The 27002-nt window shown below is 60.0% G+C and overlaps 2 protein-coding genes across 4 annotated transcripts in view; both read right to left on the bottom strand.

Moving 5' to 3' along the window:
- Positions 1-256: 256 nt before the first annotated feature.
- Positions 257-21074, bottom strand: KCTD5 (potassium channel tetramerization domain containing 5). 2 transcript variants are annotated; one of them, XM_069570566.1, is made up of 7 exons: positions 20687-21021; positions 11010-11118; positions 10379-10470; positions 8731-8826; positions 6553-6678; positions 4309-4367; positions 257-1782 (listed from the first exon to the last, which is right to left on the bottom strand). In XM_069570566.1, exons 1-6 carry the CDS (start codon positions 20936-20938, stop codon positions 4323-4325), a joined length of 720 nt encoding a protein of 239 aa, XP_069426667.1. In that variant the 5' UTR covers positions 20939-21021; the 3' UTR covers positions 257-1782; positions 4309-4322. The 2 variants fall into 2 exon arrangements, with proteins under 2 accessions (XP_069426667.1, XP_069426668.1); XM_069570567.1 differs by lacking the exon at positions 4309-4367 and having other exon boundaries at positions 20687-21074.
- Positions 21075-21311: 237 nt separating this feature from the next.
- PDPK1 (3-phosphoinositide dependent protein kinase 1) overlaps positions 21312-27002 on the bottom strand; it is a 64505-nt gene continuing 58814 nt past the window's right edge. For both annotated transcript variants that reach the window (XM_069570563.1, XM_069570564.1), the window contains one exon: positions 21312-26763. In XM_069570563.1, the coding sequence (XP_069426664.1) occupies positions 26647-26763 (117 nt within the window). In that variant the 3' untranslated portion in view covers positions 21312-26646. The remainder of the gene's footprint in view (positions 26764-27002) is intronic.

The raw sequence follows: 27002 nt of genomic DNA, 5'->3' as shown, positions 1-27002 counted from the left end.
TTGGGGGGGCACCCAGGGGACTTCAGGGAAATGTCTCTGAAGCTGGTGCTTCCAGCACACGCTTGACGCAGTATGGCATAGGCACTTTTTAAACGATTCCAAAAGAACCAGGTGAGGCGGTGGGGGCTGGCCTGGCCGCGGGGGCGGGGGTCGGACTGGACAGGGACCCAGGCAGCCAGCGGAGCTGCCATGAGCCCAAGGTGGTGCTTCCGCGGCAGCAGCTCTTCCGTGCGCTTTAAGACACTAACAGCTGTTCTGCTCAGTCATAAATACACAATTTTATTTGCTATTTTCAGGGGAAACTTAGGCATTAAACTGTAAGCTGATAAAATACGGATACCTAAAAAAGTACAAAAGTATAAATATCCCCTTAGAATAAATTTTAGTGAATTAAGTTTTAATATCTTAAAATTAAAAAAACGAACAAACCACAAGCCTATCTATTATGTCAAGGTCACAAATCAAACGACGCGAAGCAGTCAGCAGCGCCCCACGGTATCCCCGAGGCTCCAAGGGGAGGGCGGGTCTCGGGGCCGAGTGTGCCCTATGGAAAGGTCGGTGTGAAGCCAAAAACGCTGAACCACGCACAACAGACCTTACAAAAGGAGGTAAGTCCTAGTGCTGGAGAACTTGGTTCATCAGGTAATATTGGCAAAGGAGAAGAGGGGCAGGCGAGAAGCCTCCGGTAGCGTCTGGAGCCAGGCAGGTCGGCACCCGGACGGGATGGGGGTCACAGGTCCCCGACCCGCTGGGGAAGGTCAGCTCTCAAAGCGTGCGGACAGCCGTCCTCAAAGGAATCCAATCCGGCAGCTCCAGCATCAGGCGGGGGCTGGCCGTGCAGGCTCCTCCCCAGCGCCCCAGAAATGTCAGAGAACTGCATAGTTACGTGAGCGCACGCCGGCAAAGGCTGTCCGTGTGCGCTGGCAACACCCGACCTCCAGCGTGGCCTGGAGTCTCAGCTCCGGGAGCCCGTGGACAGGCCTCCCGCCCCCCCTCCAGCCTAGGCGAGAGCAAGGCACTGCAGGGCGCTGGCTGCCCCCGCGCCCCCGGGTGGGCCAGAGGAGGCAAACTCGTCCCGCCCTTTAAGTGATGGGACAGGTCCGCCCAAAAGGCAGCAGCGCTTTCAGGCGTCTCTAGGAAGTGAACGCGCTGGGAGTCTGTCCACACGGGGAAAGAAAGGACGCCACGGTCTCTTGTCTGGAAACTACAAACGGAGAAGCCTGGGTCAGCCCGGCCAGGTCAGGCCCAGGAAGTAGTGAACACGCGGAGGCCGGGAGAGACCACCAAGCCGTCACGTCTGGGAGGCACAGCAGACCCCCTGCCCCAAGGACCAGGGTGGCCAGAGGGCACCCAGAGCCCGGGGCACTGTGCCCACCTCCTACCAGTGAGGCCCAGGCTCCGTTACAGACTGTTCATGTAGCACCAAGAACACGGTCCTTGAAATGGTCTTCGGTGATATAAGGGCCAGTCAGGAGCCCTGCCTCGGGCCCGAGCGGCGCTTGGGAAACCGAGCGGAGGTCCCCGCAGAGATGCCCGCCCAGCAGGAGCTGCCTGCGAGCAGCGATGCCCGGCTTCGGACAGCTGGTCCCGTCTCTCACCACCCACCTCAGAGGCAGAAAAAGCATTCACACCCAGATCTCTAGAGAAATTGTCAAAAGCAGGTTTCTTCTCACGGCCAAGCTCCCTCGACGTGGCAGATCATTGCGTCTTGGGAAAAGGTAAAACGTCTCTTCAGCTTCGACAGTGTGTTCCTCACATCCTCGAACCCCTTTCTTGCAAAATCTGAAAATGCCAAAGACAGACAGTGAGGACTCAGGTCGTGAACAGAAAGGCAGTGTTGCGGGCCGCGGCCCGGGAAGCAATGGACCCATGGAGGCTGCGGGAAACCACCAAGTGACCGCGCTCGAGGCAGTCGCAGGCCTGTCCCCACGGCGCCTCTCGGGCCGCCTGAGACTCACCAGCGCAGCCCCGGGGGACAGCTCCTCACCGAGGCCCAGAGGACCCCAGCCGCATCTCCCTCAATGGCCTCCCAAGGGTGCCAGAGCCCACCTGGGGGTTAACTGGCCCCAAACCTTGATTTTCTCTCCACCCCAGCTTGGTCCAGGTGGAAGACACAGGTGTGCGGCCAGGGCCCCCACCCAACCGGCCCTCTTTTTCCCTCCATGCCCCACTGCAAACCACACCCCTCCACCTGGCCCCCCAGGCCTGCCCTGTCACCCCCTCGTCCACACACTGCCTGGCTGAGTCTTGTCTTCTGTAACCAGACCCTCAGCCTGGGGGGCCAGCTCCCTCCTTGTAACCAGACAGGAGTCTGGGACACACTCCTGACCCCAGGTACCAGGATAGGAAGGCCACTGTTCAGCCAGGCCAACCCAGCCCAGGCCAGAGCAGTAAGATGACCTTCCCTGTGACCTCACTGGTAGCGAAAGAGGTCTCCTAGGGGCATTTTCCACTTGAGTTTCAGAGCTGAGAGAGATACGGCCCTGAGAAGAGGTGCTGAGCCCTGGATCCCCCGAGCTTGGGCCGTGCCTGGGAGGGCGAGCGCACACGGAGGCCAGTCAGGCGAGGCCCTTCGGGCATGGGCAGACTGCTGTCTCGGGGCCAGCGGCTCCCCACCAGCACAGCTGCCCAGAGCCAGGTGGCTAGCCTATCACGCCCCGCAGGCGTGTTCTAGTGACTCAGGAGAAGTTCAAGCTGTTCAGCCCACCCCGACAGCCGCCGCTTGCTGTGGTGTCCGACAGTTCTGGGCCTCCAGGCCGCCCTCCCACCACCAGCCGCCCAGGAGGTGCACCTTCCACCAGGCTGGGGGCGCGATGGGCTGAGGGCCCCTCCTCAGGCTGGATGGGGCAGGCCCCCAAGTTGGACTCGCCTGCTCACTGGGAAAGGCCTGGACAGGGACGTGGCCTGAGGACAAGACCCGGGGCTATCTCAGGAGGGCCTGCGACCCTGGCCCCATGGCAGTCTGCAGGAAAAGCTGGAGTCTGGGGGGCCACGAGCCGCCCACTCCGTGGATTCCAGCATGGCGGCGGGCGTCTGAGCGCACAGGACTGAGACGTGGGAAGGTCGAGCGGGCTGGGAGTGAGGGTCCATGCAGGAGGGAGCGGCCTGCTGGTGAGAAGGCCTAAGGCAGCTCGCAGGAATGGAGCAGGCCGAGCCCGGCACGCAGCAAGGCCCTCAAAGGGCCGGGGCAGCACCCCACAGCGGTCCACGCCCGGAGTCAGGGCCTCCGCCAGCACACGCGACAGCTGTAACTGGGATATTGCTGAAAGAACCTCCGCCCTCCTCCGGGAGGCTGGCTCCTCTGCGCTCCTGCACCCCCACTGCAGTGAGTCCGAAGGGGCGGTCACTCCAGGCTGAGACGGGCCCCACCCGCAAACTGCACGCCTGACTCCAGGCTGAGAAGAGGGAAGTGAGGCCCTGCGGTGATCCCTCGGTGTAACGAGTGTCACGACCGTCACAGCCGACGCTCGTCGCACCTGTTCCCTGTGTCCCTTTTCTTGGCCCACACGGCTGCTGCAAAGTTTAAAACGACAGCTGGAGCCCGCGCTGCACCAGCCCAGACCAGGCCCTGCAGACTTTGCTAAAAGGGCCAGGCGGCAGACACCGCACGAACTCCGGGTCAAGAGGCACACCGAGGATATCATGTACTCGTACGACCACCAGAAAAACCACCACTAACAACAAAGAAGCCATTCCTGGCCCGTGCCCCCAGACCAGACCTCAAGGCTGGGGGGACCCAGGGGATGCCGGCCCCCGGCCCCTCTGGGCTCCACCTCCGCTGGCCACGCGAGGGGGCAGGCCTGGCGCTCCCTGCTGACCGGGTTCTGGCCGGGCGGCAGCAGGGGCCTGATGAGCATCGGGGCTGAGGGGCACCCTGGGGTCTCCCAACATGGCCAACTGGAGGGTCGGCACAGACCCGTCCACCAGCAAGCCCCATGAGGCACGGGGAGCAAGGCGTCAGGGCCCACCCTCCGAGGCCCCAAGACCAACTCCTCAGCCCTGAGCCAGGGGGTGGCTGGGAGAGGGTGGGGATATCGTGAGGCTGGGGCTGCATGTCCCTAGGAGGCACAGGCCGAGGCCCAGCTGCACCCCCAGGCAGATACACACAGTGCCTGGGGGCCCTGGCCAAGGTCTCACCCCGACGCGGGCATCCTCCGGGGGACAGACAGCCCCGCGCCCGGGCAGGTCGGCGCGGGGACTGAGCACAGAAGGGCCTCTGTCAACTACAGGCGCGGGGCAGACGCGGCGGGGGAGGCAGGGCTCGAGGAGGCGAAGGCGCGTGGTCAGTTTCGAGGGCGGCAGGCTCACCGTGACATTTACACTTAATCTGAGTCACTGTCACCGGGACCCGTGTCCTCGTCGTCACTCTGGCTCGGCACGTGGCGGGCGGCAGGGAGGAGAAGAAGAGAGGGCGCGTCAGTGCAGGCAGGGTGGGGGGCGGGGGGCGCCCACCCTTCAGTGCGGGCAGGGGAGCCCACCCAGACGGGCCAGACTCCTTAGAGCAGCCGTGCTGGCCATGGCGGAGCGAGCCGTCCCTGGGTCCCGGAGGCTGCAGAGTTCTCCTTCCCTCCGCGCTGTGAAGCACTGTGCCGGGCCCAGAGCCTGGCCGTTACCCTCAGCTCCTGGGAGGCCATGACCTCTAGGACATACCAGAGTCTGACTGCGTGATGGGGGTGGGGTCAGTTGGCCGGGGGGCTGGAGGCTGCAATCAGGCCCATGGGTGATCGATCACTGATCCGTGGATCAATCATGTCTACCTAACCAAGCCCCATAGACTGGCTGAACACAGGTTGGGGTGCATCCCTCGGCGCAGGGCCCCGCGGCCCAAGGGGCACCTCTGTGTGAACTCCAGTGGGCCCACTTTCTGGCCTCCGCCCCACATCCGCTCCGAGTTTCCCATGCACCGTGTGCCTGACCTGGGCGCCTGGGCCCCTTGTCCGGCTGCCCCGCCCCCACTCTCTCGGGTCACCTCCCCCGAGACGCGTTTGTAGGGGAGGCCGGCCCCAGCCTCGGCCCAGGGAGGGGCCACCGTGATGGGGCCCTTGGAGCTCACGGCACTGCTCCCCCCAGGCCGCGCACAGGCTCCCCCAATGACACCCCACCTGGCGCCCACGGCTTCCCACAGCTCCAAGGCCCCCTCTGCTACCGCCCCCGTTTAGAAGCTGCTGTGGTGACCACACTCCAGGACCAGGTATTTCTGGAGAGAGAAACAGGGCCGCGCTTCCACTGGCAAAGGGATCTGGGGTCACGCCCAGCGCTCTGGCGGCAGACGGGTCCTCCCGCAGCTGAAAAGCACCTGAGGGAGATGAGCCGGGTGGTTGCCTGGGGAGCTCGGCTACGCAAACTTTTCAAGTTCAGAAATGAAAACTGCTAAAAATAGACAACTTACAAACAGCCCTGCAAATGCTCAGGGAGACGAGGCTCCTTTGGAGGCTGGGGCTCCGGGAGGTGGGCCGACTCTGAGCCCCTGGAGCCCCACTCCAGGCAAGGCACCAGCTCCCTCACCTCCGGACCCCTCACCTCCACCTCACCGGTGGAGCCCTGGAGAGGAGGTGCCTACAGCCCTGGAGGAGGGGGGGACGGCCGTTTATGGACTGTGGGGGCGCTGACCCTGCAGTCCGTCCCGAGCCTACGCCTCCAAGGAAGGCCCTGAAAGGCTCACAGCAACAGTTCTAGGCCTGGAGCAGATGGGGTGCCCCTGGGCAAGTGTGTGGGGAAGGCCAGGGAGCCCCAGTTTAATGTCATCAGGTAAAGCCCTCCTGACTCGGGCCTTTCCCACACTCCCTCAGAGCACCTCTGACGGCCACCTGAGCCTCCCCCAGGGCCGTCTGCGGGCCTGGCCTCACGGGCTGGCTGCCACGGAGCCCCAGGCCCCCCAAGCCGGCTGCAGGGTCGTCCAGGCACCGCTTGGCCCCATAGGTTTGGAAGTCCTGCCCGTAACGATGCTGGACTCTGCATAGACAGACACATCTGGAGTCCTGACCCAGGGATGAGCCCAGAAGACATGCCCTTAGAACCTGTGACCTCTGGGCAAGGGTAGCAACCACTCCTTGCCCGTTTTCACCCTGGCCGTGCTTGAGCTGCTCTGTGGAGAAGTGCCCGATGGCCCACAGGGAGGGGCTGGTGCTGGGCCGAGACTGCACTCTGTGGAGTCGAAGAATCAGACACCCACCAGATCTGCTCCGTCTACCCCCACACCAGCGATGGAGGCCCTGCCCTCCAGCCCCAACACCATGTCTCCAGGAAAACATCACAGAGAAGTGCAGCCCCCACCAAGGAGAGCACTTTCAGGAGCAGGCCTGAGGGCAGGGGCGGTGAGGGTGCGGGCCTGGGTGTCCAGCAACCCCATGCCCCATGGCCCAGGGGCGTCTGCGCTCTCTGTTCCCGACTTTCGCTTCCAACACGCCCGGGGAAAATGAGGGACGACAGAGCAGACGCACAGGGTGAGCCAGTGGCTGCGAAGCCCGCGAGGCCACAGCGCAGGGACGACGGTGAGCGGCGACGCGGGAAGGAGCGAGCCAGCCCGGCAGGCGGCGGGCACGGTGAACCCACCTTGGCCTTCTCGCTCGGCTCGCTGGCCGGGCCGTGTGGCGAGTTGTGCAGCTCCTTGGAGACCACACACAGGAACTCGGCCTGGTCCTCGCTGCCATAGTTGTAGGAGGAGCCGATGCTGACCAGCTGAGGGAGAGAGGGCCAGTGGGACATGGGTTGAGAGCCGCCCCCCCAGCGTAGGACCAGCCCACCGGGAGGGAAGCCTTTGGAGACACCCAGCCGAAGAAGCTAGGGACAGGGTTCAGTCGGGAGACTTTCTATGAACTTACTGAAAATACAGTCTCCAGACACCTGGGCTTAGGCTCAGATTCATGCCCGTGCGTGCACACACACACACATACACACACACACAAAGCCACGCAGGACGGGCCTCCTGTGCTGCGTATCCAGCTCCTCTTGGGGGTCCTGGCTGGGCCCACAGGGGATGAGCAGTGACCAGGGAGGGGAGTGTGGCGTTGGAGCTGGCAGTGAGCAAGCAGGGCGCTGGGGGACCCCTCAGGGCCGGGCCCAGGAGCAGGAGGGGCCACAGTGCTCTGCCCTGCCCGCGAGCGTGGGCCAGAGCACACGTGTGAGCACACTCGAGGGCGAGCCCCCTGGGGGAGCCAGGACGGGGGCTTCCTCATGCCAGGGCTGCTGACCAAGGAGTGGCTGAGGAGGACCGAGCCAGCACCTTTCGTGACGATTCACAGGGGGCACCAAGAACAGTGTGATTATTTCAAAACACCCCCGAAAGGGGTGGCCTTAACCAGGAGATGCCAGGAGCCCTTTAATTTCTCCCCTGGGTAGTCTGCTCCAGGGGACACTCTGAGGAGCCAGAGGGGCCAGCGGGGTCATGGGGTTGTGAGGTCAAACCTCAGAGTCTCAGCCTGAGACACAGGCATAGGGACACTGAGCTTGTGGGGGCACTGCCCACTCACAGGACACCCTGGCCGTGGGCAGAGGCCCCCAGGTAACGGGCTGCAGGCCCCTGGGGCGAGGGGCAGTGTGCCTGCGGGACCGTCAGCGCACCCTGGACGGGGCGGCAGGTGGGCGGGAGGAAGAGACTCAGCTCTCGTCCCTTCTCCCTGGGGTCCTGGCCGGGGCACTGCTGAGGAAGCAAGCAGCTGGGTTGGGCCAGAGTCAGCAGCGCTGCTCAGTCACGGGCAGGACGGAGCAGGAGCCTACCGGGCAGCCCCCCAGCCTACAGCAGCACCAACAGCCTGGGGGGCTGGGGTGGACACGGGCCAGGGGATGGGGGGGTGGAGGACACACACACACAGAGACACACACAGACCCCTATATACACAAGGACGAGGACACACACACACACACCTTTATATACAAGGACGAGGACACACACACACAGATACACACACACACCTTTATACACAAGGACGGACACACACACACAGATATACACACACACACAGATACACACACCCCTATATACACAAGGACGGGGACACACACACACACACAAACATACACACAGATACACACACACACACAGAGATACACACACACAGATACATGCACACACACACACCTCTACACACAAGGACGGACACACACACAGATGCACACACACAGATATTCACATACACACACAGAGATACACACACAGGTACACACATGCACATAGATACACACGGGCACACACAATCACACACACACAAGCACAGCACATACACGTACATACACACGGACACACAAAACACATGCGCACGCGTTTATACACACAAGGACACAGATGTACATACGTGCACATACAGGTACATACACAACCACACACACGTACACACAGAGAACCACACCCACGTATATACTCAAGGACACACATGTACACGTATACACACACAAACACATGCACACATGTAGAGACGCCAGAGAGAAGCGCAGGGAACAGTCGCACCACAAAGCAGCGACCGGACGAGGAAAGAGAACTGCGGAGCGAAGACTGGGCCGTGGGACCCTGAGACCAACTCCTGCCGCCCCCAGCCCCGCTCCCATGACGATCCAGCCTGGGCTGGCACAGGCTGCTGCTAGTGAGAGGCGCGCGGGACACTCTGGGGACCAAGCTTCCAGGAACCGCAGCCCCCGACACCTCATTACTGGTCCCTGGGGCCAGCTGCCCTGAGCACCGGGCAGGGCCTTGGTAATGAGGAGCTTCACCGCCCTTGCGGGCTCAGAGGCCTTTACCTGCTCGAACTTCCAGCCGTCGGACATGGTGGAGACCATCTGCGTGAGCTCCTCCTCTTGACACTGCAGGACACGGTACACGTGCTTCACTGGCGCCTGCGAGAGCAGACACAGGCACGTTGCCGCCCAGGGCCCCCGTCCCTCCCACCTCTCAGCCCAGGCCGTGACGCCCACAGGAACCCCGAAGCACAACAAACATGCTGCAGCAGCTACTGTCTGCTGCCTCCCCACCCGCCTCCAAAACTATTTCTATTTCTAAATCGCAAAATAAAATGAGTCACGTTCCTGAAACCCGAGAGCACCTGTGGCTGGATGGGAACGCATGAGGACACCCCACCTGCGCCCTGGGGAGCCTTATCAAGCGTCTGACCCCAGTGGCAGCACCAGGCAGGACCGGCCTGGGCCCTGCCCCCGGAAGACAGCGCTCAGCCAAGCACGCTGCTCAGACAGGAGCCCGTGGGCCTTCCCAGCAGTGCACCCCCACCCCAAACTCCACCCAGCTCCGCTCCCAGTCTGGGCCGTGCGGCCAGAGCTCTGCCCTGATGCCGCCCCAGGGACGGGGTCACAGCCCCAGTGCTCCGGTCCCCACACAGCCCAAGAGCCTTCACCCGGGACACATGGAGGGCGCTGAGCGCTGCCCCGCCTGTGGGGGCCTCGCCCACGTCCCCATGGGGTTGGGGGTGTGACAGCACGGGTACAGAGGGCTGGGCCGGCCCAGTCCCAGGCTTTGTCTCTGAGGGGGCTGGCAGCGGGGAGGAAGGCCGCACATTGGCCAGAGATGATGGTGGGGTCTGTGGCAGCATCACCTGCCTTCCCCCGGTCCCTGACCAGACACCTGGAGCAGCCGATGGTCAGCAAGCTCTTCAGAGAGGCTGAGAGTGCCAGCTCTGGGCCTGCAGGCCCCCGGGGGGAAGCCTGGCTCGGGAGGCAGTGGCAGGGCGATAAGAGGGCAGAGATGCTGAGTCAGGAATACTGGCTCTCAGGGAAAGCGTGCACAGCGGCCCCGGGTGGGGGCCCGGGCAGGGGCCGCACTCTGCAGCCACTGCACAGCCTGGCACCATGACAGGACCACTGCCGAGACCCTCAGGAGCCTGCCTTGGGGAAGGTGCCAGACAGCTGCCTCCAAACGCACTGGCCCAACAGGCAGCGGAGTGCCCACGCCAGCTCCAGCACCACTGACCGTGGCCAGGTACAGACAGGTCCCACGTGGACTCCATGCCCTTGGGGTGGGGTCAGCATCAAGAGCTGTCCACTGAGCCCTTCCTTCCTGATCAGAGCCAAGCCCACTCTGCCTACACCCCCACCCCCGTCCCCGTCAGCACCAGCCCAACGCCGGCTCCCCCAGGCTCCCCACCAGCCTTCCAAATGGGCCAAGGAGCTGGCCACCACAGGACCTTTGCACTTGCAGAGCTCTGCCTGCAACACCCACCCTGAGACGGCCACACACACAGGCCCACGGAGGCCTCTCGCTCGTCCTCCACCCCTCCTCGCCAGCCAGGGCACCAAGCTGGCAGGCACTGCGAGAGGCGCCCAGAAGGCAAGGCAGGGCACCAGGACAGCTCCAGAGGAACTGGTCAGCCGGAAGAAGGGAGCGAGGCCGTAGCCAAGCAGGTCTCGGAAGGGTTCTGGTGCCAGTCACCCATCTCACCTGGGATGTTTTGCTGTCTCGCTCTCTGATTTTGTCCTTGACGAGCTTTATTAGTGAGGTGATGTTGTAAAACTCCGCTTCCTCCAGTACCCCTAGGGTCAAGGAAAACAGCTGAGTCCCACCAGATCAAACAAACGCTGTCTCTGCCCCGCGGTGAATCCAAGGCCCGTGCACACGAGAGACAAAACACACCACGTGTGCACTGAACAAATGCTGCAGAGAAAGACGGAGACAGGCGGTCGCCGGAGCCAGAGGGGCCAGAAAGGAGGACGGAGCGGGCGCAGCTCAACAAGCAAAACAGCGCCGAGCCCGGGCTCTCAGGACACCCAGCTCCGTGCCGGGAGCCGGAGCATGGCCGGCGTCTGCAGACGCGGGCAAAACCAAGGGCGGCCGATCCCGGGGGCCCCGGGAGGGGCGCGGGCCCCAGGCAGTGTCAGCCAGGACCCCCAGAGAGCAGCGGGCCCGAGGTTAGAGCCGCTCTCCCTGAAGGACAGGGAGTGAGAGCCGCAGCCCCTGGCGGGCAGGCTGGGCCTGAGACAAGCATCTCCTCAGGAGGGAGCTGGGGAAGGAGCGGGGCTCCGCTCCCGGGGCTGGAGGGCCCCCACCGCCTGCCCCACCCCCTCCAACTCACCTTCCTCTGCCAGGTCTTTGTTAATGACCAGCTTCCCATGTCTCAGGTAGTTCAGCACGGGCCCAAAGTAGGTGGGGTCTCTGTCGATTAAGTAGGCACCTGTTTCGTCCTGTAGAGAGCGAGACCAGCTGAGCCCAAACAGGGTGGTTTCTGCAGCTGGCCGCCAGGCCACGGCCAGAGGGGCCTCGCCCACAACCGGCGCTCAGCGCACCTGGCACTTCAGGGGACCCCAGCAGCACTGCCTGCCTCAGCCACCGCGGCTGCTGGCCCTGACCCATCCCCACTGCAGGTGAAGCCGAGTCTCAGCTCTGTGGCGGCAAGGTGACCGCCACTCGGGCAGGGGGGCCGTGCACAAGACCCTCTCTGCTCAGCTCCCAGGACTCCTGAGGCGGGTTCACCTTTTGCTCAGTCAGGCCCGCCCCCTAGTGACCCCACACTCTCTCTGGGACAGCGGCTGATGGCCGCTCTGCTCATTTCGGGGCTCCTCCCTGGGCAGGACTGGGGTGGGGTCCCAGGCTCAGGGAACCGAGGACGCCTCCCCAACAGGCGGTGCCTCCCAGGGCCTGTCTTCAGAAGGCGCCCCTCAGCACCTGGTGGGCCCTGCCCCCCACCGACAGGGCCAGCGTCTTTCTGCTCCCTTGCTGCCCGCGGCGGGCCTTCGGCGTCAACTCAGCACCATCCTGGCATGGCCGAGGGAGGTGGACACACACGCCCTGGCACGGGAAGAGGCTGTGGTCCCCACACGTGGAAGCGCCAGTGGAGGCCTGTGGCAGCCCTTGGTGCAGAGGCAGGGCACGGTCTGTGGTTCACAGAAGGCCACGGCCCCCCTCTTCCAGGACACTGCTGCGGTTTACTGAGCGGTGTCCACTGCTCTCTGGTCTGCTGAGTACGACCTGGCCCAGGCTGCTGTCCAGCAGGGCTGCCGGCAGGATGGGGGACTCAGCGGCTCCTCCCCTCACAGGTGCCCCCTTCCCTCTGCACCCGGGCCAAGGGCCCCAAGACTCCTGAGACAAGCAGGTGACTCGTAAGTCAGGAAGCGTGGGGCTGGCCCCCCTGTCCAGCAGGTGCCTGCCGGGATGAGGCTGAGGTCCCGGAGGCAAGAGCCATGGAGGCCGCAGGGGCAGCTGACGGGCCGAGTCCCCAGTGCAGCGTCAGGGCGCTGACGGTAGGAGGGGGTGCAGGAGGACCCCCAAGCCTCCTGGACGTGGTGAGCCCGCGGGTGCCAGAGCCACTCTCAACTGTGAGGCAACGGGCTGTGCGAGGGCCCCCTTCTCCCTCGTGCGCATAGACCCCGGAATTTCGTTCAGTAAACCTGGAGGCCTCAAGGGTTTTCCATCGAGTCCATGAGGAGAAAAGGCGAGCTCTGGGATGGACCAGGGGACGTGAGGACGCACGCCTTCCATGTACTTCTACCGTTTTCTATCTCGACTGCCTCCGCGCCAGAGCACGGCTGCCCAGAGCTGGGCACCCACCCACCCTCAGGGCACATGCGCCAGCTCCCGGGGGTCCCAGGACCCACTGCCTGAGCTGGCCTCCAGGGGCCGGGGCTAGCAGAGTGGGCTTCAGGGGGGGCCCTGACACTCTACGCGTCTCCCCTGCAGCGTCTCCAGCTGAGGGCGGGACATTCAGTCCAGCGGCTGCCGCGCCAGCCCTGCGCCCCCTCCAGGGAGGGAACCCCCACCTGGCCCTGGAAGTGCAGGCCCCGGGCACCCTGCAACGCTGCAGGGAAGCGGCCACTCCTGGCAGCGAAGGGCCCACCTCTCCAGGAAGGACCTGAGGAGTCTTCTCAGTGGCCTCCTCGTGGGCCCCCACATGGCTCTCGGGCCCAGCCTCTCTGCGAGCACCTGTTCTGATCAGAAGGGCTTCCTTAAGAAACAAGGTCGAGACTCCACTCAGGAGCAGCAGTGGCGGGGGGGGGCAGTGCTCACGCTACAAGGCGCCCCCCAGAAGACTGCACTCGCTCACCTGAGGCACAGAGGCAGGAGCTCTGCAGAAGCCGCGCCCCCAGCACCGAGCCCATGCTGGAGCCCACGCTGCTGGAGCGCGTCTGCGCCGGCAAGGGCAGCCGTGCCCTGGGCCGCGACTAGGCTGCAGCAGGGGCGCCGGAGGGGCGCCAGGGCCCTGGGCCCTCACGCTGTTTGTGTGTAAGTGGCCCTGGGGCATCCAGCCTAAGGCAGAAATAAATCAAAACACAGAGCACAGAGAGAGAGAAGACCCCTCTGTCCCAGAGGCAGCAGCCTCGGGCTCACCTGAGCCGCAGGACAGGGAGGGCGGTCTCCGTGCTGTCTAGTCGGCAGCGGGGGAATGCCGCCTGGTGCCAGATCCTGCAAGCATGAGCTTATGACCTGTGCCTGGCCTGGCCAGGCGGACAACAGGCAGGAAGACTCGAGGCTCTCTCTCCTGCCCTCAGTTTACGTAACAAGCCTACGTCACATTCATATAGTGGTGAGGCTTGAGGTTTTTATTTTTTTCGTAAAAGAGCCAGAATTAAGACTGCTTGCCCAACAAACCTTGTTTTTAATTGACTATCCCCTCTCCTTGCTGAGCTAGCACGTGGCCTGCTCCCGCAGTGCTGGCTTTGAAATGTGCCTCCACCCGAAGGCACAGAGGAGAGAACTGCCAAACTTGCCCGTGAATATTTAACAGAGGCCACGCCCAGCAGGCGTCTCTCACTGCTCACTCTCAGGCCCTGTCCAGGGCTGAGCAGTGGGCCCCAGTGAACAGTGAACCTGGGCCTTGGGCAACAGAGGCAATGCCATGGCCAGGAACGCCCTGCCCGGGCCCTTCCTCTGGAGAAGCCCACGCCACAGGCACCCACGGGACCCCTGACCTGCAGTCAGAGGAGGGAGGCAGGGAGGGGAGTCCCGATGGGAGATGCCACCCACCCCCACCCCAGCCCCTGGTGCTGGTTAGGAGGCAGCGCGCCCGCCAGCCCGTACCCGGCCCGCATGGTCCAGGCAGGCTTGAGTGCCCTGCCAGCAAGCACCATGGGTCAGAGCAGGCGGCCGCCCATGCAAAGGGCCATAAAAAGGAAAAGGGCCACAGGGAGAGGGTGAAGCTGGGCCCTCAGGCGAGACTGTAAACAGAGGAATCCTGTTTCCATCTCACTGTACCCGGCTCCTCTCAGCCACCTTCCCAACTGCAGCAGACACACCAGGAAACACAACATGATCGCGGCTGTCGGCCAGAGGCTAGAAGTTAAGGGGGTTGAGTGTACCCAGCTAAACGCAAGGTGTGCTGTCCAGATTCCCCATCTGAAACCTAAACGCAAAAGTGTGGAGTTATCTGTGCACAAACGTGTGCCATCAACATAATCAGAAAGACATTTCACTCTGAAATTATCCATTTAAGGGATTCTGTGTCACTTAAAACCTTCACCTCTGCCCTCTTTTCTCTTTAGTTTTCTATGGTTTGGCAAGTGCCTGACCTAGAAGAGGCCTGAGACATCACCAGTTCCAAATGAGGAAACGGAGGCCGGAGAGCAGAGGCCCGGGTGGGCAGCGGCTGCACTGACGAGCGTGGGAGAGCCGGCGGCCCTGACCGCACGCCGCCCTGCGCGCCGTGGAGGGGCACCCCCGCGGCACACGCAGGAACGGGGCAGGGAAGTGGGGCCCTGGGCTCCTGGGGCCCCGCAGTCCTAGCATGTGGCTTAGGAACAGAATCTAGGGTACAACCACGACTCCAATGATGCTCACTCAGAAGCAAACCACAGGGTGTGTGACAGGACCCCCACACGAGGCTCCTGGTTCTTCTCTTAGAACCAATCCACCAGGGGGTAGGGGAAGTGGGGAATCACACCAAGCTTCTTGAACAAGCAGAGATGGCTCACAGGACCCGGGCCCGCTTGGAGCGGACACTGTATCAACTGTGTGCAGAGACAGGGGCCAGGCACCCAGGGTGCGGGGCAGTCGTGAGCAGAATCCTGTGGGGAGACCCACCAGCCATGAACACCTCTGTCAAAGGCAAGGGGGCAGCCACCTGTCCGGACTGCTCAGGTACTTCCCTGCCTACAGACAGTCCAGTTACAGGACACCTGCACAGAATTCCCCTACAGATGCCATGCTGCTTATCTTGGTGGGGAGACAGAGAGGAGAGGGGAGAGAGAGAGAGAGAGAGGAGGGGGAGAGAGAGAGGAGGGGGAGAGAGAGGGGGGCGGAGAGAGAGGGGGGCGGAGAGAGAGGAGGGGGAGAGAGAGAGGAGGGGGAGAGAGAGAGGGAAGGGAGAGAGGGGGGCAGAGGAAGAGAGGGGAAGGGACAGAGAGAGAGGAGGGGGAGAGAGAGAGGAAAAGAGAGAGGGAAGGGAGAGAGAGAGGGAAGGGGGAGAGAGAGAGGGAAGGGGGAGAGAGAGAGGAGGGGGGAGAGAGAGAGGGAAGGGACAGAGAGGGGGTGGAGAGAGTGAGAGGGGAAGGGACAGAGAGAGAGAGAGGAAGAGAGAGAGGGAAGGGGGAGAGAGAGGGGAAGGGAGAGAGAGAGAGAGAGGGGAGAAAGATAGGGGAAGGGGGAGAGAGAGGGGACAGGGAGGGGGGAGAGAGAGAGAAGGGGGAGAGGGGAGAGAGAGACGGAGAGGGCGAGCAACCAGGAGGTCAACCTGAGATGGAAACAGGCAGGAACCATGGGAGAGAAGCACCTGCAGACAGGGCCCAGGGTCCCTGACACAAAGCTCCCCAGCGGCTCTGCCAGCCTGGAGGCGAGGCCCCCTCAGGCCCAGAGTCTCCAGTCCCCTGGATGCCAGTCACAGCGGGCAGGCAGGACACTGCAGCTAGGATGCCCACGGCAGGCTCACACCGCACCCACTGCTCCTGAGGGCCCCACGGCACCGCCCTGCTGGCTCCTGGTGCCCTCTGTTCTCCTCTGAGCCTGGTCCTGCTGGCGGAGCCAGTGCAGAGTTCACCCTCCCTTCTTGCCGGGCTGAAGGGCAAGCACACCGCTCCTCTGCACCCTCGCCCAACTCCCCGTCCTCGCCCAACTCCCCGTCCTCACCGAGGCCTGCCTGCCTGCCTCTCCCTTACTGCTTTGAGAAGCCCGCCTTGGTCTATTCAGCGGCAGAGGGGCTCCAGAGCCAGCCCCAGCTGAGCCTGACTTGCAAAGCCGGCCAGGAACCTGGACGCCCAGCCCAAGGACACCAGAGCCCCTCAGAATGGACCCCAATAAGAGACGCAGGGTACACAGCCTCCCTGAGGACAGGAGCCCGTCCCAGAGGAGCTGCGTGCGCCCTGCAGGCTGGAGGGCATCACGTTCCCTGTGAGGAGGGAACCCGTGCCCCTCCCCCGTGGCACAGCCCCAATGCCCAGAGCTGGGAACGGACCCCCAGGGCCTATCCTGAGAACTGGCAGCTTGGGAGGCCTGCAGGGGGTCTGCAGGACCCAGTGCCCACGCCCCACCAAGGGGCTGGCCCAGCAGCCAGGGCTCCCTGCCAGCGGCATGAGGTTTGCACGCGTGAGTTAGTGTGTGTAAGCGACAAATGGGAACAAAAAACAAGTTCCGAGGGCGATAAAACAGCATTCTTGGGACATTCTTTCTAAAAACAAAGTGTGGAGGTAAAGAAAGCCCAGGGAGCGCCATCTCTATTTCCTGCGCTAACGCAGTGTGGGCAATCGGCGGGGGAGCTGATGCCCGCATCCCTGGTCCTCAAACTCCCCTGGGACTCTGGCTCAGAGAGGTCTGGGAACCGCCCCACACCACGGCAGGCTGCGTTGTGGGTGGAGTCAAAGTCAGGCCTGAGTCTAACTGGGCCACCGTGAACAACGCCCCGCAGCCCACCAACTCTAGACCACAATGTGCTGGGCGTTCTGCAGGCTGGGGAGAGCCGCGCAGACTGTGCCCAGGGTACCAGGCAGAGTCAGCGCGTTTAAAGATGGTCGGCCCAGTGACTGCAGTCCTCAGGCACCTCCGGAAAGCAGCTGAGCGCGGCCACCCCAGGGGAACGCGGCCACCCCAGGGGAACGCGGCCACGGCCAAGCCCTGGGAGCTGGCATCTCTATGTTCTCATGCAACTCTATCTGCAAAACAGGCAGGTGGACCCCAGCTCTCTGACTGCTGCTGGAAGCCGAGGCCAGTCACTGTCCCGCCGGCCAAGAGTGAGTGAAGGCTGCCTGAGCCGTCGGCAGGAAGGGGAAGTGCTCTGCGGCAGACGACCACTTCCTCCCGGCCACCCTTGGACGGCTGGTGGCCGCGTCCGCTGGCCCGAAGCAGCTCTCCCCTAGAAGCAAGCCCTTTCTCAGGACGTCCCTGCTCTGATGCGTGGGCTGGTCAGGGCCGAGGGGCCTTGTGAAGAGATGACCGCAGCATCCTCAGCGAGTGAGCCCCTCTCTGCACTGGGGCACCCCCCGCCAGGGGCCTGAGCCAGGCCCGGGGCCACGGCTGAGGACGCACTCGGAACTCAAGCAAAGTGTGAGGTGAAACGCACAGCCCCTGGGGACCCCCACTCCTGCCTCACACCAGCACCCCAGCCCTCTCGGTGGGGCTACAACGCTCACAGCCTTTCGCCTCTGACTTAGTCACACAGAACATAATCTGCCGTTTCACTCTAAGTAATCCCCACTTCTCCTGCCAAGCGGCTTAAAAGATAGTCCTTCCACCCACACCCCCGTCACTTAGCCCTATCTGTGAAACTCCTTTCACTATCGTTCTAATCCTGAAACTCTAGCCAACACCTGGGGGTCAGCACAGGCCAAGACCTGTGTGGGATACAGCATGTCATCAGAACACCTTGACGGCCCACCCCTCAGACTCACCTGATGCCCCCGCACCTGCAGCCCCGAAACCAGGACAAGGGCCCTGCTGAAAGGCAAAGGCTGATGAGGAACGCGGTCGTCTCCAGACCTGGCTCGGTGGCAGAGAATGAAGCCCCTCCCCTGCAAATCCTATTTAATCTGAGTGGCTTCCAACCACCAAGTAGTATTTCCTGTTTCCCTTTAATTCCTAAAGCATCTCCCCACTGAAGCAGGGACGGACTTAACTCTGAACAAACTCAAACCTGTTTTCAACAATGCCACTGGGCTAGGAACCGTGGAATAGAGAGCGAGCCCAAGTGAGTCACATGCCGGCTATTTACACCGCACTTTTGGGAAGAGGTGCTACACCTGGCCCGTCCCTGATGGAAGAGGGCAGAGAAAAATGGCCCAGGACAGCAGACGAACAGAGGCCGAAATGAAGGGCGCAGCCCCGGCCCTGCTGGGGAAGCACCAGGAGGAAGTGAGAACTCGCACTGGGGCTAACTGCAGAGAGAACGTCACGGCCGCCAGAGGCCCGGCTCAGAAGAGCAGGCGAGACGGCACAGTGGGCAGTGGGGCCCAGCGACAGCCTGGCCCCCAGTGCCCCTAACAACCTGGCTGTCCACTGTTGAACGAAGCACTCCTCCAGAGAAATATCCTGACACCACCTTTCCCACCGGGTTTCCCAACAGAGGTCCTGCCAGACATTCTGTCTTTAATAGCAAGCTCTAGGCACTCTCCCAGCAAACTCCAAACCCATCAGGCTTCTCAAAGATTCCAGCCTTCAACGTCTGGGAACTCCTCCCCATTAAGTCTGCCCACCCAAACACGACCCAAGCACTACTCTGCAAGCCCAAGTGCTCAATAAACACAAGAAATATGCCCAGCAGGAAGTCTTCCAGTAGGTGCGTCCAGCCCTGTGAATATCTTTGAGGTGTGCGTCCATCAATCTTAACTATGAGGTCAGGGCTTGGAGATTTTTACACGTGAATCAACATCCTGTTTTCTCTTCCATCACATAACTGCTAGCATCCCACTCTTCCAAATGCGCCCCTTTCCTTCCACCCTCAACCTCAGACTCCTTACTCAGTCAGGACTTTGTTATCCAGGAGTGACTCTCTGGGACATTCTTTCATCAGAACCAAAGGGGAGCAAACTGAGGAGAATGAGGACCTTATACATCTTCTCATTTGAAGCAGAACACTCCTACCGTGAATGACTAAAGCATGGCAGTAAAGTCGTAGAGGAACTAGCATCACTCTTTCTGGCAAGCTCACATCTGCGGCTAAAACTAGCTCACAGTGACTATCAACCGTTTCATTAGACAGGAACCGTATCTGCTGCATTACCTTCATGTTCTCAATTCCAACTTCACAAATAGATGAAAAAGAGCAGCTGTAACACAGATATAATTTATATTCTGATAAATTACCCCCTGCAAAAAACTACTATAAAGTATAATTTTTTAAAGTAGTCTTGATTAAAATGAAGGGATGAACTGACTTAACAGGCAAACTATAGTTAATCAGCCCTGAATCAACTGTCTCAGTGCTGAATAGACAGCACTGCCTCAAAAAAACCCAATGGACAAGAGCAACGAGAAAACGGACTCAGTATACAGAACAGAAAGGCTCAAGTAGAAATGCAAGTGAATGACCACTAAGGCTCACTGCTCAAACAGCAAAACATACACCCAACACTATAAAAGGAAAGTCACAACTAACAAAAGCCTATTTCTATCCTGGAGATGACTGTCATTTTCTGGGAGGTCAATTCTCTGAGAGCAGAGAGCTTGGTCAAATGCGCAATGGAAACAGCTGGGCAGCCGCAGAGGAGGGCATGTGTGGGGCGGTGGAACCCGAGAGCTGGCAGCCCAAACTCTTGATTTCTACCCACGACTGGTGGTTTTGTGGTAATTCGAGCTCTCGTTTCCCGATCGTAAGGTCATGCCACACAGAGGATGGCCTCGGTCAGGCTTTGCATCCTGAAGATGGTCTGAATCTTTCTGGGAAGCCTAGGTCTGGCAAACGCTGGGCTGCCAAGGCTCCAAGCCAAGTGCAATTATGTAGGCTCAAGTGAAAGACACAGGAAAGTTAGAATAAGACATGTGAACTAGAAAAAATATAGGTTAAAAACTTGTTCTTCCAAGTGCCTTTTATGAGTGTCAACGCTGTTCAACTCCTTCAGGCACACAAATCCTGTACATGTAGTCATCACAATAGTTTCTGCACAACTGTAGGAGCATTTAATCTGATGAAAGAATCGGCAAACCAACCTAGAGATTCCTATCCTTCGGAGAGGGCACTAGGAAAACTAGGTTACTTAGAAGACTGAAAAAAATGTCCAATCTAGCCCTTCCTTAACACTCCTAAGCCATCCCTTAATATGAGCAACCTTCCTTTTGAAAAAGCACTCTATGGACGGCACTTTCTCGGAGTGCTGAGTGGGTGCGTGTTGCGGCTGAAAACCATGGAGCACCAACTCTCTAAATGCAAGTCACTGGGAAAGAGAGGCCAGCCGCGTAAACCCCCCACCAACGTAAAGTCAAGCTTCTGGAACGTGAGAAGCCGAGAACACCGGGGCTCTCAGATTCCAGGGCCAGTAAGCACACGGGACGGAAAAGAGAAGGTGTTCGCACCAGGGGCCAAAGAATCTAGGGAAGAAAGCAAGTAGATCCACACTAGTCTGGGCTCTGGAAAACCTCCTCCACAGAGGAGCAGAGAGGGCGAGACAGACAGACACCCCGAGGCGGACAGGCAGGGGATCCTGGAGAGTGGTGGGCGCCAAGGTGCCATCCTCTCCTTTCCCGGCCCGAGAAAAGGGGTCGCGGACCTGGGTCGAGCTGGTGACGGAGAACGCGGGGCTCAGAGCCGAGGCGGATCTCCTCAGCGTGGGGCACGGGGCGTGCGGCGGGCCGCTGACCAGGGCGACCTGAACCCTCCTGACTGGCCCGCGCGGCCCTCACCTTGTCCGAGTCCAGGTCGGGGTCGGCCTGGCACAAACGGTACAGGAAGGATTTCGGATCCCGGCACAGCGTCTGCCGAGTGGTGAGGAAGTAGGTGCCGCCGACGTTGAGCCGGACCCACTTGGACACGCTGCCGGGACGCTGGGCCAAGGCGCCGAGCCCCGCGCTGCAGCGCCGGCACAGGCCGCCCCCCAGCCCCGCCCCGAGGCCGCTCGGGGCCGGCGGCAGCAGCTCGCAGTGATTCTCCGCCATGATCCCAGCAAGCCCCGCCACAGATCCTCGCCACCGGAAGCGTCCGATCTTTAATACAGTCCTCCGAGCTCTGTCCCGCCCACGGGTCCGCCTTCGTAAAGCGCCCGCCCCGGCGTCACGCGAGAGGCGGAAGTTCCGGCCCGGAAAAGCGGCCGGCCTTACCCTCTTCCGGCCGGAGCCCCGCGCGGCGTGGCCTGGTGACGCCAACGTGGGCGAGCCGCGGTGGACCCGGGTGTCGGGCTCGAGAGGGGTTCGCCAGCCTCCGCCGGGCGCGTGCCATGCCTGGACCCCCTGTTCTCGGGCCCAAGTCCTGGTCGCCCGACCACACCCGACCGGCGCCCCGGCCAAAGGAAGAGCTACGTCAGCGAGCGTCTACACTCTACATGCTTTTTTATTACAAGACTACCGAGCATACGTGGAAAATTCATCATCTGGTAACTACATCTAAAGCACAAATATTTGGGGAAAAAAAAAGGAATAAACAGATTCATTAAATTATGATATGATTAAATCATCGACCAAATAGAAAATTTATATAATAAAGCCAGAAAAAAAAGTTGTAAAATATAGTTTACAATAATTATTCACATTCAAGGCTGTACATCCATACATACAACAACGTGGCCCCGAACATGAATTCAATCCAAATAATTCATATATTAGATTTTAAATAACACAGACTGAACTAGAGGCCAACAATAGCCAGCAAATAACCTTATATAAGAATAAAAATACAAAAGTGTATATCCTAATATCATTGCATTATTTGTTTTCATAAGTTCTTTTTTTAATGTTTGCTTTGCCTGTACATCACAGTTACAGCTACAGACCAGGTAGAGAATATTACACATGTTATAACTGACTGCCACCAACCTGAAAGACAGCTACCATACTACGGATTCACCCTATTTTGTGTTGTTAAGGAACAGCTACAGCAGCTCTAAATACTGATTTTGTCGATGTCCAATCAAACATCACAATAGAGGCTTTTCATCAGCAAAATGAACCCCTATTCATAGTCACTCAGCCAGATGGGTTAGACTAGGGTGGGTTACACAGCTAAAAAAGTTTGCCTTTTGTAAAAAGTTCTCTGTACATAGTTTGGTATTTCTTCATAGTGAAGAAATGGGTCTGGGGGAAATTCAGGTATCCTTGGAGGCTTGCCCACCATGCTGTCTGAGCTCAGATAAAACTGCCCTCTGCTGAACAGCTTCCTCCCCAGGCCAGATCTCCACAGGCAGCCTAGTTCACGACCCTGCAGCCTTGGGCCAGCAGCCTGCACCCCTCAGAGGCTCTGGGAGTGACTCCTGCCCTGAGTTAAGGCACTTGCCATGGAGTCTGCCTAAGAGGCAAGAGCCACACCCACTCGAGGCGCCATCAGTTCACGCTAGGTTTGGGAATGAAAGGAAACATGGGGAAACGCATACGGTGCCATCTCCAAGGAGAGTACCTCCACCATGCTCACAGCTGCTCAGCCTCTGCTCTAGCCTATGGACCAACCAGAGGGAGGTGATCAGAGGGAAGGGAGAGCTAATTCTGCACAATCTGGCCACAGCCCCTAACGACGCCAAGTGGCACTGAGCGTGGCACCCAGAAGTCTCCCATGCGTGTTCCACCTCAAAATTGAAAGACCCCAAACTAAAGTGCAGAAATTAAGGATGAAGCCAAATTTGGGTGGTCTGGACTTGAAAGACAACTAGGCAACCTGCAACACTGGTGGGCAAGGACAGGGGAGGAGAAATCCTTAAATCCTTTTCAGCCAGGACAATCACCTTCTACAACGAAAAAACCTGGCCAGCGTGCGCTAATGAACGGCTAAGACCCAAGTCCTGTGATCTGAAGAGCATGAGGGCAAGCACACGTCCCTAAAATCCAATTGTCTACATGGTTTCAAGTAAAGCCTTTGCTCTTTTGCTGATTCCAAATGGCCCAGTGTACTTTCTGAGTCTACAAACTTCATTACAAATTATCCACTAAGTATGTGGCAAGGTCAGTTCAACACTTTTTATCTCTGCTGACTGTGCATATGCAAATTCAGTACCATTGTGGACACAAAGTACAAGTTTCTGGAAGTGTCACCAAGCACTTGAAAGCCGTAGCAGCAGGGGAGGGAAGGTAACATGCAAGCATAACCAGGTTTTCTCAATGAAAATAAGGAAACTGGCTTTTGGAAAAATATGTCACAAATAGCTTGCAAAATGACATCACTTTAGGATTAAGAGGGGGTGGGGGGAAAGAGCAATCTTACTCAAACATTCTTGGGAACACACAGCTTACCAGAAATTGATTTGTTCAGAATCTGCAGAACACAACTAAGGAAGTTCTGTACTGGAACTCTGGGCATCTACTCATCAGATCAAGACAGAGAAGAGACACTGTACTACCTTTAAAATGAACAAACTTTTTGCCCCCAAAACACCACTTCTAGGTATCTGGGCAGGGTGGCGGCGAGGGAGATTCAGAGTCCAAAATCAAAGATTTATGAGGATATTAATCACAGCATTATTTAAATGGTGAAAAACCAGAAGCCACCTAAATGTTTTATAGCAGTGAAATGGTCAGATAAATTATGATAAAAATTATTAACCACTGAACTCTACAATCATTAAAAATAAGGTTTTTAAATCACCGTTCAAACATGACACATTAAGAAAAAATACCAAGTGGGAAAAGCTGGATGCAAAATGGTGTGCGCTGTCATGTTCCCAGGTCAGTTACAAGAGCGAACACACGTGTGCAGGCGGGGCGGCAGGCTGGGCCTGTACACGGACGCGCGCAGTGGTCCTTCCTAGGTGCTGAGCCTCCCGCTTTTTCTCAGAACACAATGTTTTAAGAAAGTACAAAATCGCCCGGGAGCCCCACGCGAGCACCCTGTCCTCGGGGGTCTGTGCCACAGGCGGTCGGTCTCCTGCAATTCCTTTGGGCCTGCACCACAAATGCCACAGACTGGCCCCCCAAGGGCGCTGGGGTAGGTGCGGTTCCCCTCAGCCCTGGCCTGACCCCAAGAGTCCTCTTCCCCAAGGCAAGTCTGTAACCAGCCTCCTGAGATGCAAGGTTCAGAATGGCAGGCCCGTGGTGCCCCTCTTGGTGTGGGGCTTGGACGCCACGTAGGGCTGCCCACTGCCCTGGCCACGTCACACCTGGCTTCCTCACGCCCCTGGAGGGAGGCCAGACGTTGCCAGCTGGCAAAGCCCTGAGCCCTTCTGCCCCCGCTCTGTGGCACGGGGGGCCGGGCGGTGGGGGGGCGGCGCTGTCCTACAGGCACTGGCTTCGGCTCTGACACCCCCCGCCCCGCCCCTCTCAGTACAACTCCGGGCTCCTGAGCTGTTCAACACTAGCACGTTCTCTTCCTCACCCTGGATCAGCCCACGTTTATATGTTTCCAGGTATGTCTGCACGCGTTCGGAGACTGACATCCACCCACATCTTAGAATGTAAGGCACCTGCCTGCCAGGATGATGGCTCAAAGGATGAGGTGGATAAAACTAAAGACTACACAAGAAAGCACAGGGTAACAAGAGAATATCTAAGGGCCTTTAAAAGAAAAATAAGGGAAGAGGCTTGTGAGCAGAGAAAGGTGGCCGACAAAGAAGGGCTCAGCTGTCACCGGCTCAAGCCAGGGCAGTCACTTCAGCTCTGCCAGCTGCTAGCTCAACCCCGAAGCCCGGGGTCTCTGGCTCTGGAGGTTAAGATGGAGCTTGTCGGTTGAGCCCAGGAGGTAGTGGCGCTCTCCGGAGGGAAGAATGCAGTGGGAGCGTTGTCTCTCCCCGAGCAGCCCAGCCGAGCGTGCTTTCACAGCCAGGACTCAGCTCTGCCTATCACTCCTGCACCCAGACATCCAGGACAGACACCAAGGGGAGCAGCTCCCCACCCTCCAACTGCACACACAGACGCGGGCGCTGTGGTGAGGGGACATTTCAACAGGGTGTGCACCTGAAACCCAAGTCCTGATCCTGAAAGAAAGGCCAAGACAGACTCGCTTTTTGGAAAGCAGGTGAACACAGGTAAGCCTCTTCCAAAGCAAGGAGAGGGGGCTCAGTCTATGGCTACATGCCCAGGGCAGTGCCTTATTTCTGGGCCGACCCCCACCCCGGGCAGGAAACCCCTGTGCCTTGGTATCCCCCCCACAAACACACACACCCACCCACCTGCTGGTGAACCCAGCTGCATCCCTGCACCCCTCCAGCCCCTCCGCCGGCCTCCGCACAGTGGGATTCCCCACAGCCCAATCTCCTTCCAAGTTTAACAGCCACTGTTGTGACATCACTAACAGAGGTTAAGACATCCTTCCCTCTGTGTGGACTGTGGGACAGGAGATGGGGGCACAGAAGTCATCAGGGGACCTTCTCCATGGGAGTTTAAATCGGTGCCTTTGTGAAAGTCCGGAGGAAGTGGCAGTCACCCCTCCCCTGGGGACAGGGCCACAGCACCTGCTCCTCCTCCACTGGGACTGAGGGCTGCCCCCGGGACACCCTGGGCAGGGCACAACCCTGGGCAGGGCATGCCCCTACAGAGCAGGAGGAAACAGCCTGACCCTGGAGGGGCGGGCGGCCCGGGTTCACGCGTGCTGCTCCTGCCCCTGTGCCAGGGGAGCGGCGCCACTCTTCTCCAGGCAAAGCCCACATGACAGGTGACCCGACGACGTGAGGGCTTCTTGATGTTCCCAGTGGACATGTAAAAACGCTCTGAGCTAGACTCGGAGAAGGGGCAACTTTAGCAGGAAAAGGGTGTGCGGGGCGGCCTTGGTGTGATGGAGGACCAGCCCATGTGCCAATGCCGGGCACCTCGCAGCCCCGACTTCACCCGGACACACTCCACCTTCCAACCAAACTCTCAGAAGGGCCATCGGCTTTCGCTCCTCCGAGAGGACGCCACCAGGTCTGTCTGCCCCGCTGCCCCGGCCTCACAGGGGAGGGGGCCACAGAGCCCCGACTCCCGGGGCTCCCCCGGGGCAGTGCTCGGTCCCCAGCCCCGGAGCAGTGCTGCTCCGTGGGGTGACACACTGGAGCGCTCTGCCGGCGTCCTCCGACACAGCAGCGGCTCCACATTTCGCCTGGACAACCTGTTCCACTTCTCACCGCCCGGAGTCTGCCCGGCCGACACGACGCAGGAGTGCTTGCAGACAGACAGCAAGGACCGCAGGAATCTCACAGCCACGACTACTGGAGGAGCCAAGCACAGTCGTGGGGATTAGGCCAGACACTGGGGACGAGAAGAAAGGGGCAAACGGACAAAAGCCAAGAACCCCCCCTCCTGCAGAACTGGAGGCCCCCCAGCAGGGGCCCGCCTGGCTCCCTGGGGAAGAGTTGGTTCCCCGATGATCCAGGGGCAGGGAGAGCCCAGAGACACGTCTGGGCCCAGGGGCCACAGCAGGACAGGTGTGACGGGCCCGCGGTGGAGAGCTGGTGCCACGAGTCTGTCCCCGAGTCGGGGCGGGAGCCAGGCAGACGTGCACAGCGCTGGTCCCCACGGCGAGCAGAGCGTGGAGAGCTCCACACAGCACAGAGAGCAAGCAAAGCAACCCTGAATTCCTTTTCGTTATTGGTTTTGTTCTTTGTGTGGTTGGGTGTTTTTTTTCTTCTTTTAAATAAAAAAGCTGCAAGGTTCCGCCGTCTGCGTCCCCCTTGAGATGGCCGGCAGGTGATCTGGAAGCGTCCGGAGGCGGCAGGCTGTGCGGGGCATGGCCCCACAGCGGGTGAGCTGCAGCGTCACTGCACGGCGGCATCCGGGTGGCTCTGGTACCTGTGCCGCCACACCTCCTGTATCTTTCGGCACCACTTATGCGCGTTCCCGCTGGGGTCCATCAGGTAATATGTCCTGTTTGGCTGCAGAGAGAGACACGGTGACTCTTCCGCTAGGGGTCCCAGCACGACCGGCACCCACCCGGCAGTGAGAAATCGAACAAAGAAGGTGCCGGCTCCTGCGGCCACCACAAGCACCTCCAGGAAGCCCGAGAGCAGGTGGGCGTTTTCCTTGCACATTTGTGCGGAGATTAAACGTGCAGGCCAGGACCTGCAGTTCCCTGGGGGTGAAGTCACCCTGAGACTGAGAACAAGCACCGGTG

Source organism: Ovis canadensis, chromosome 24 (assembly GCF_042477335.2).
Source record: "Ovis canadensis isolate MfBH-ARS-UI-01 breed Bighorn chromosome 24, ARS-UI_OviCan_v2, whole genome shotgun sequence".
NCBI classification, from domain to species: Eukaryota; Metazoa; Chordata; class Mammalia; order Artiodactyla; family Bovidae; genus Ovis; species Ovis canadensis.
Note: the sequence above shows the minus strand (reverse complement) of the source record. Positions and strands in the feature narration are given on the sequence as shown.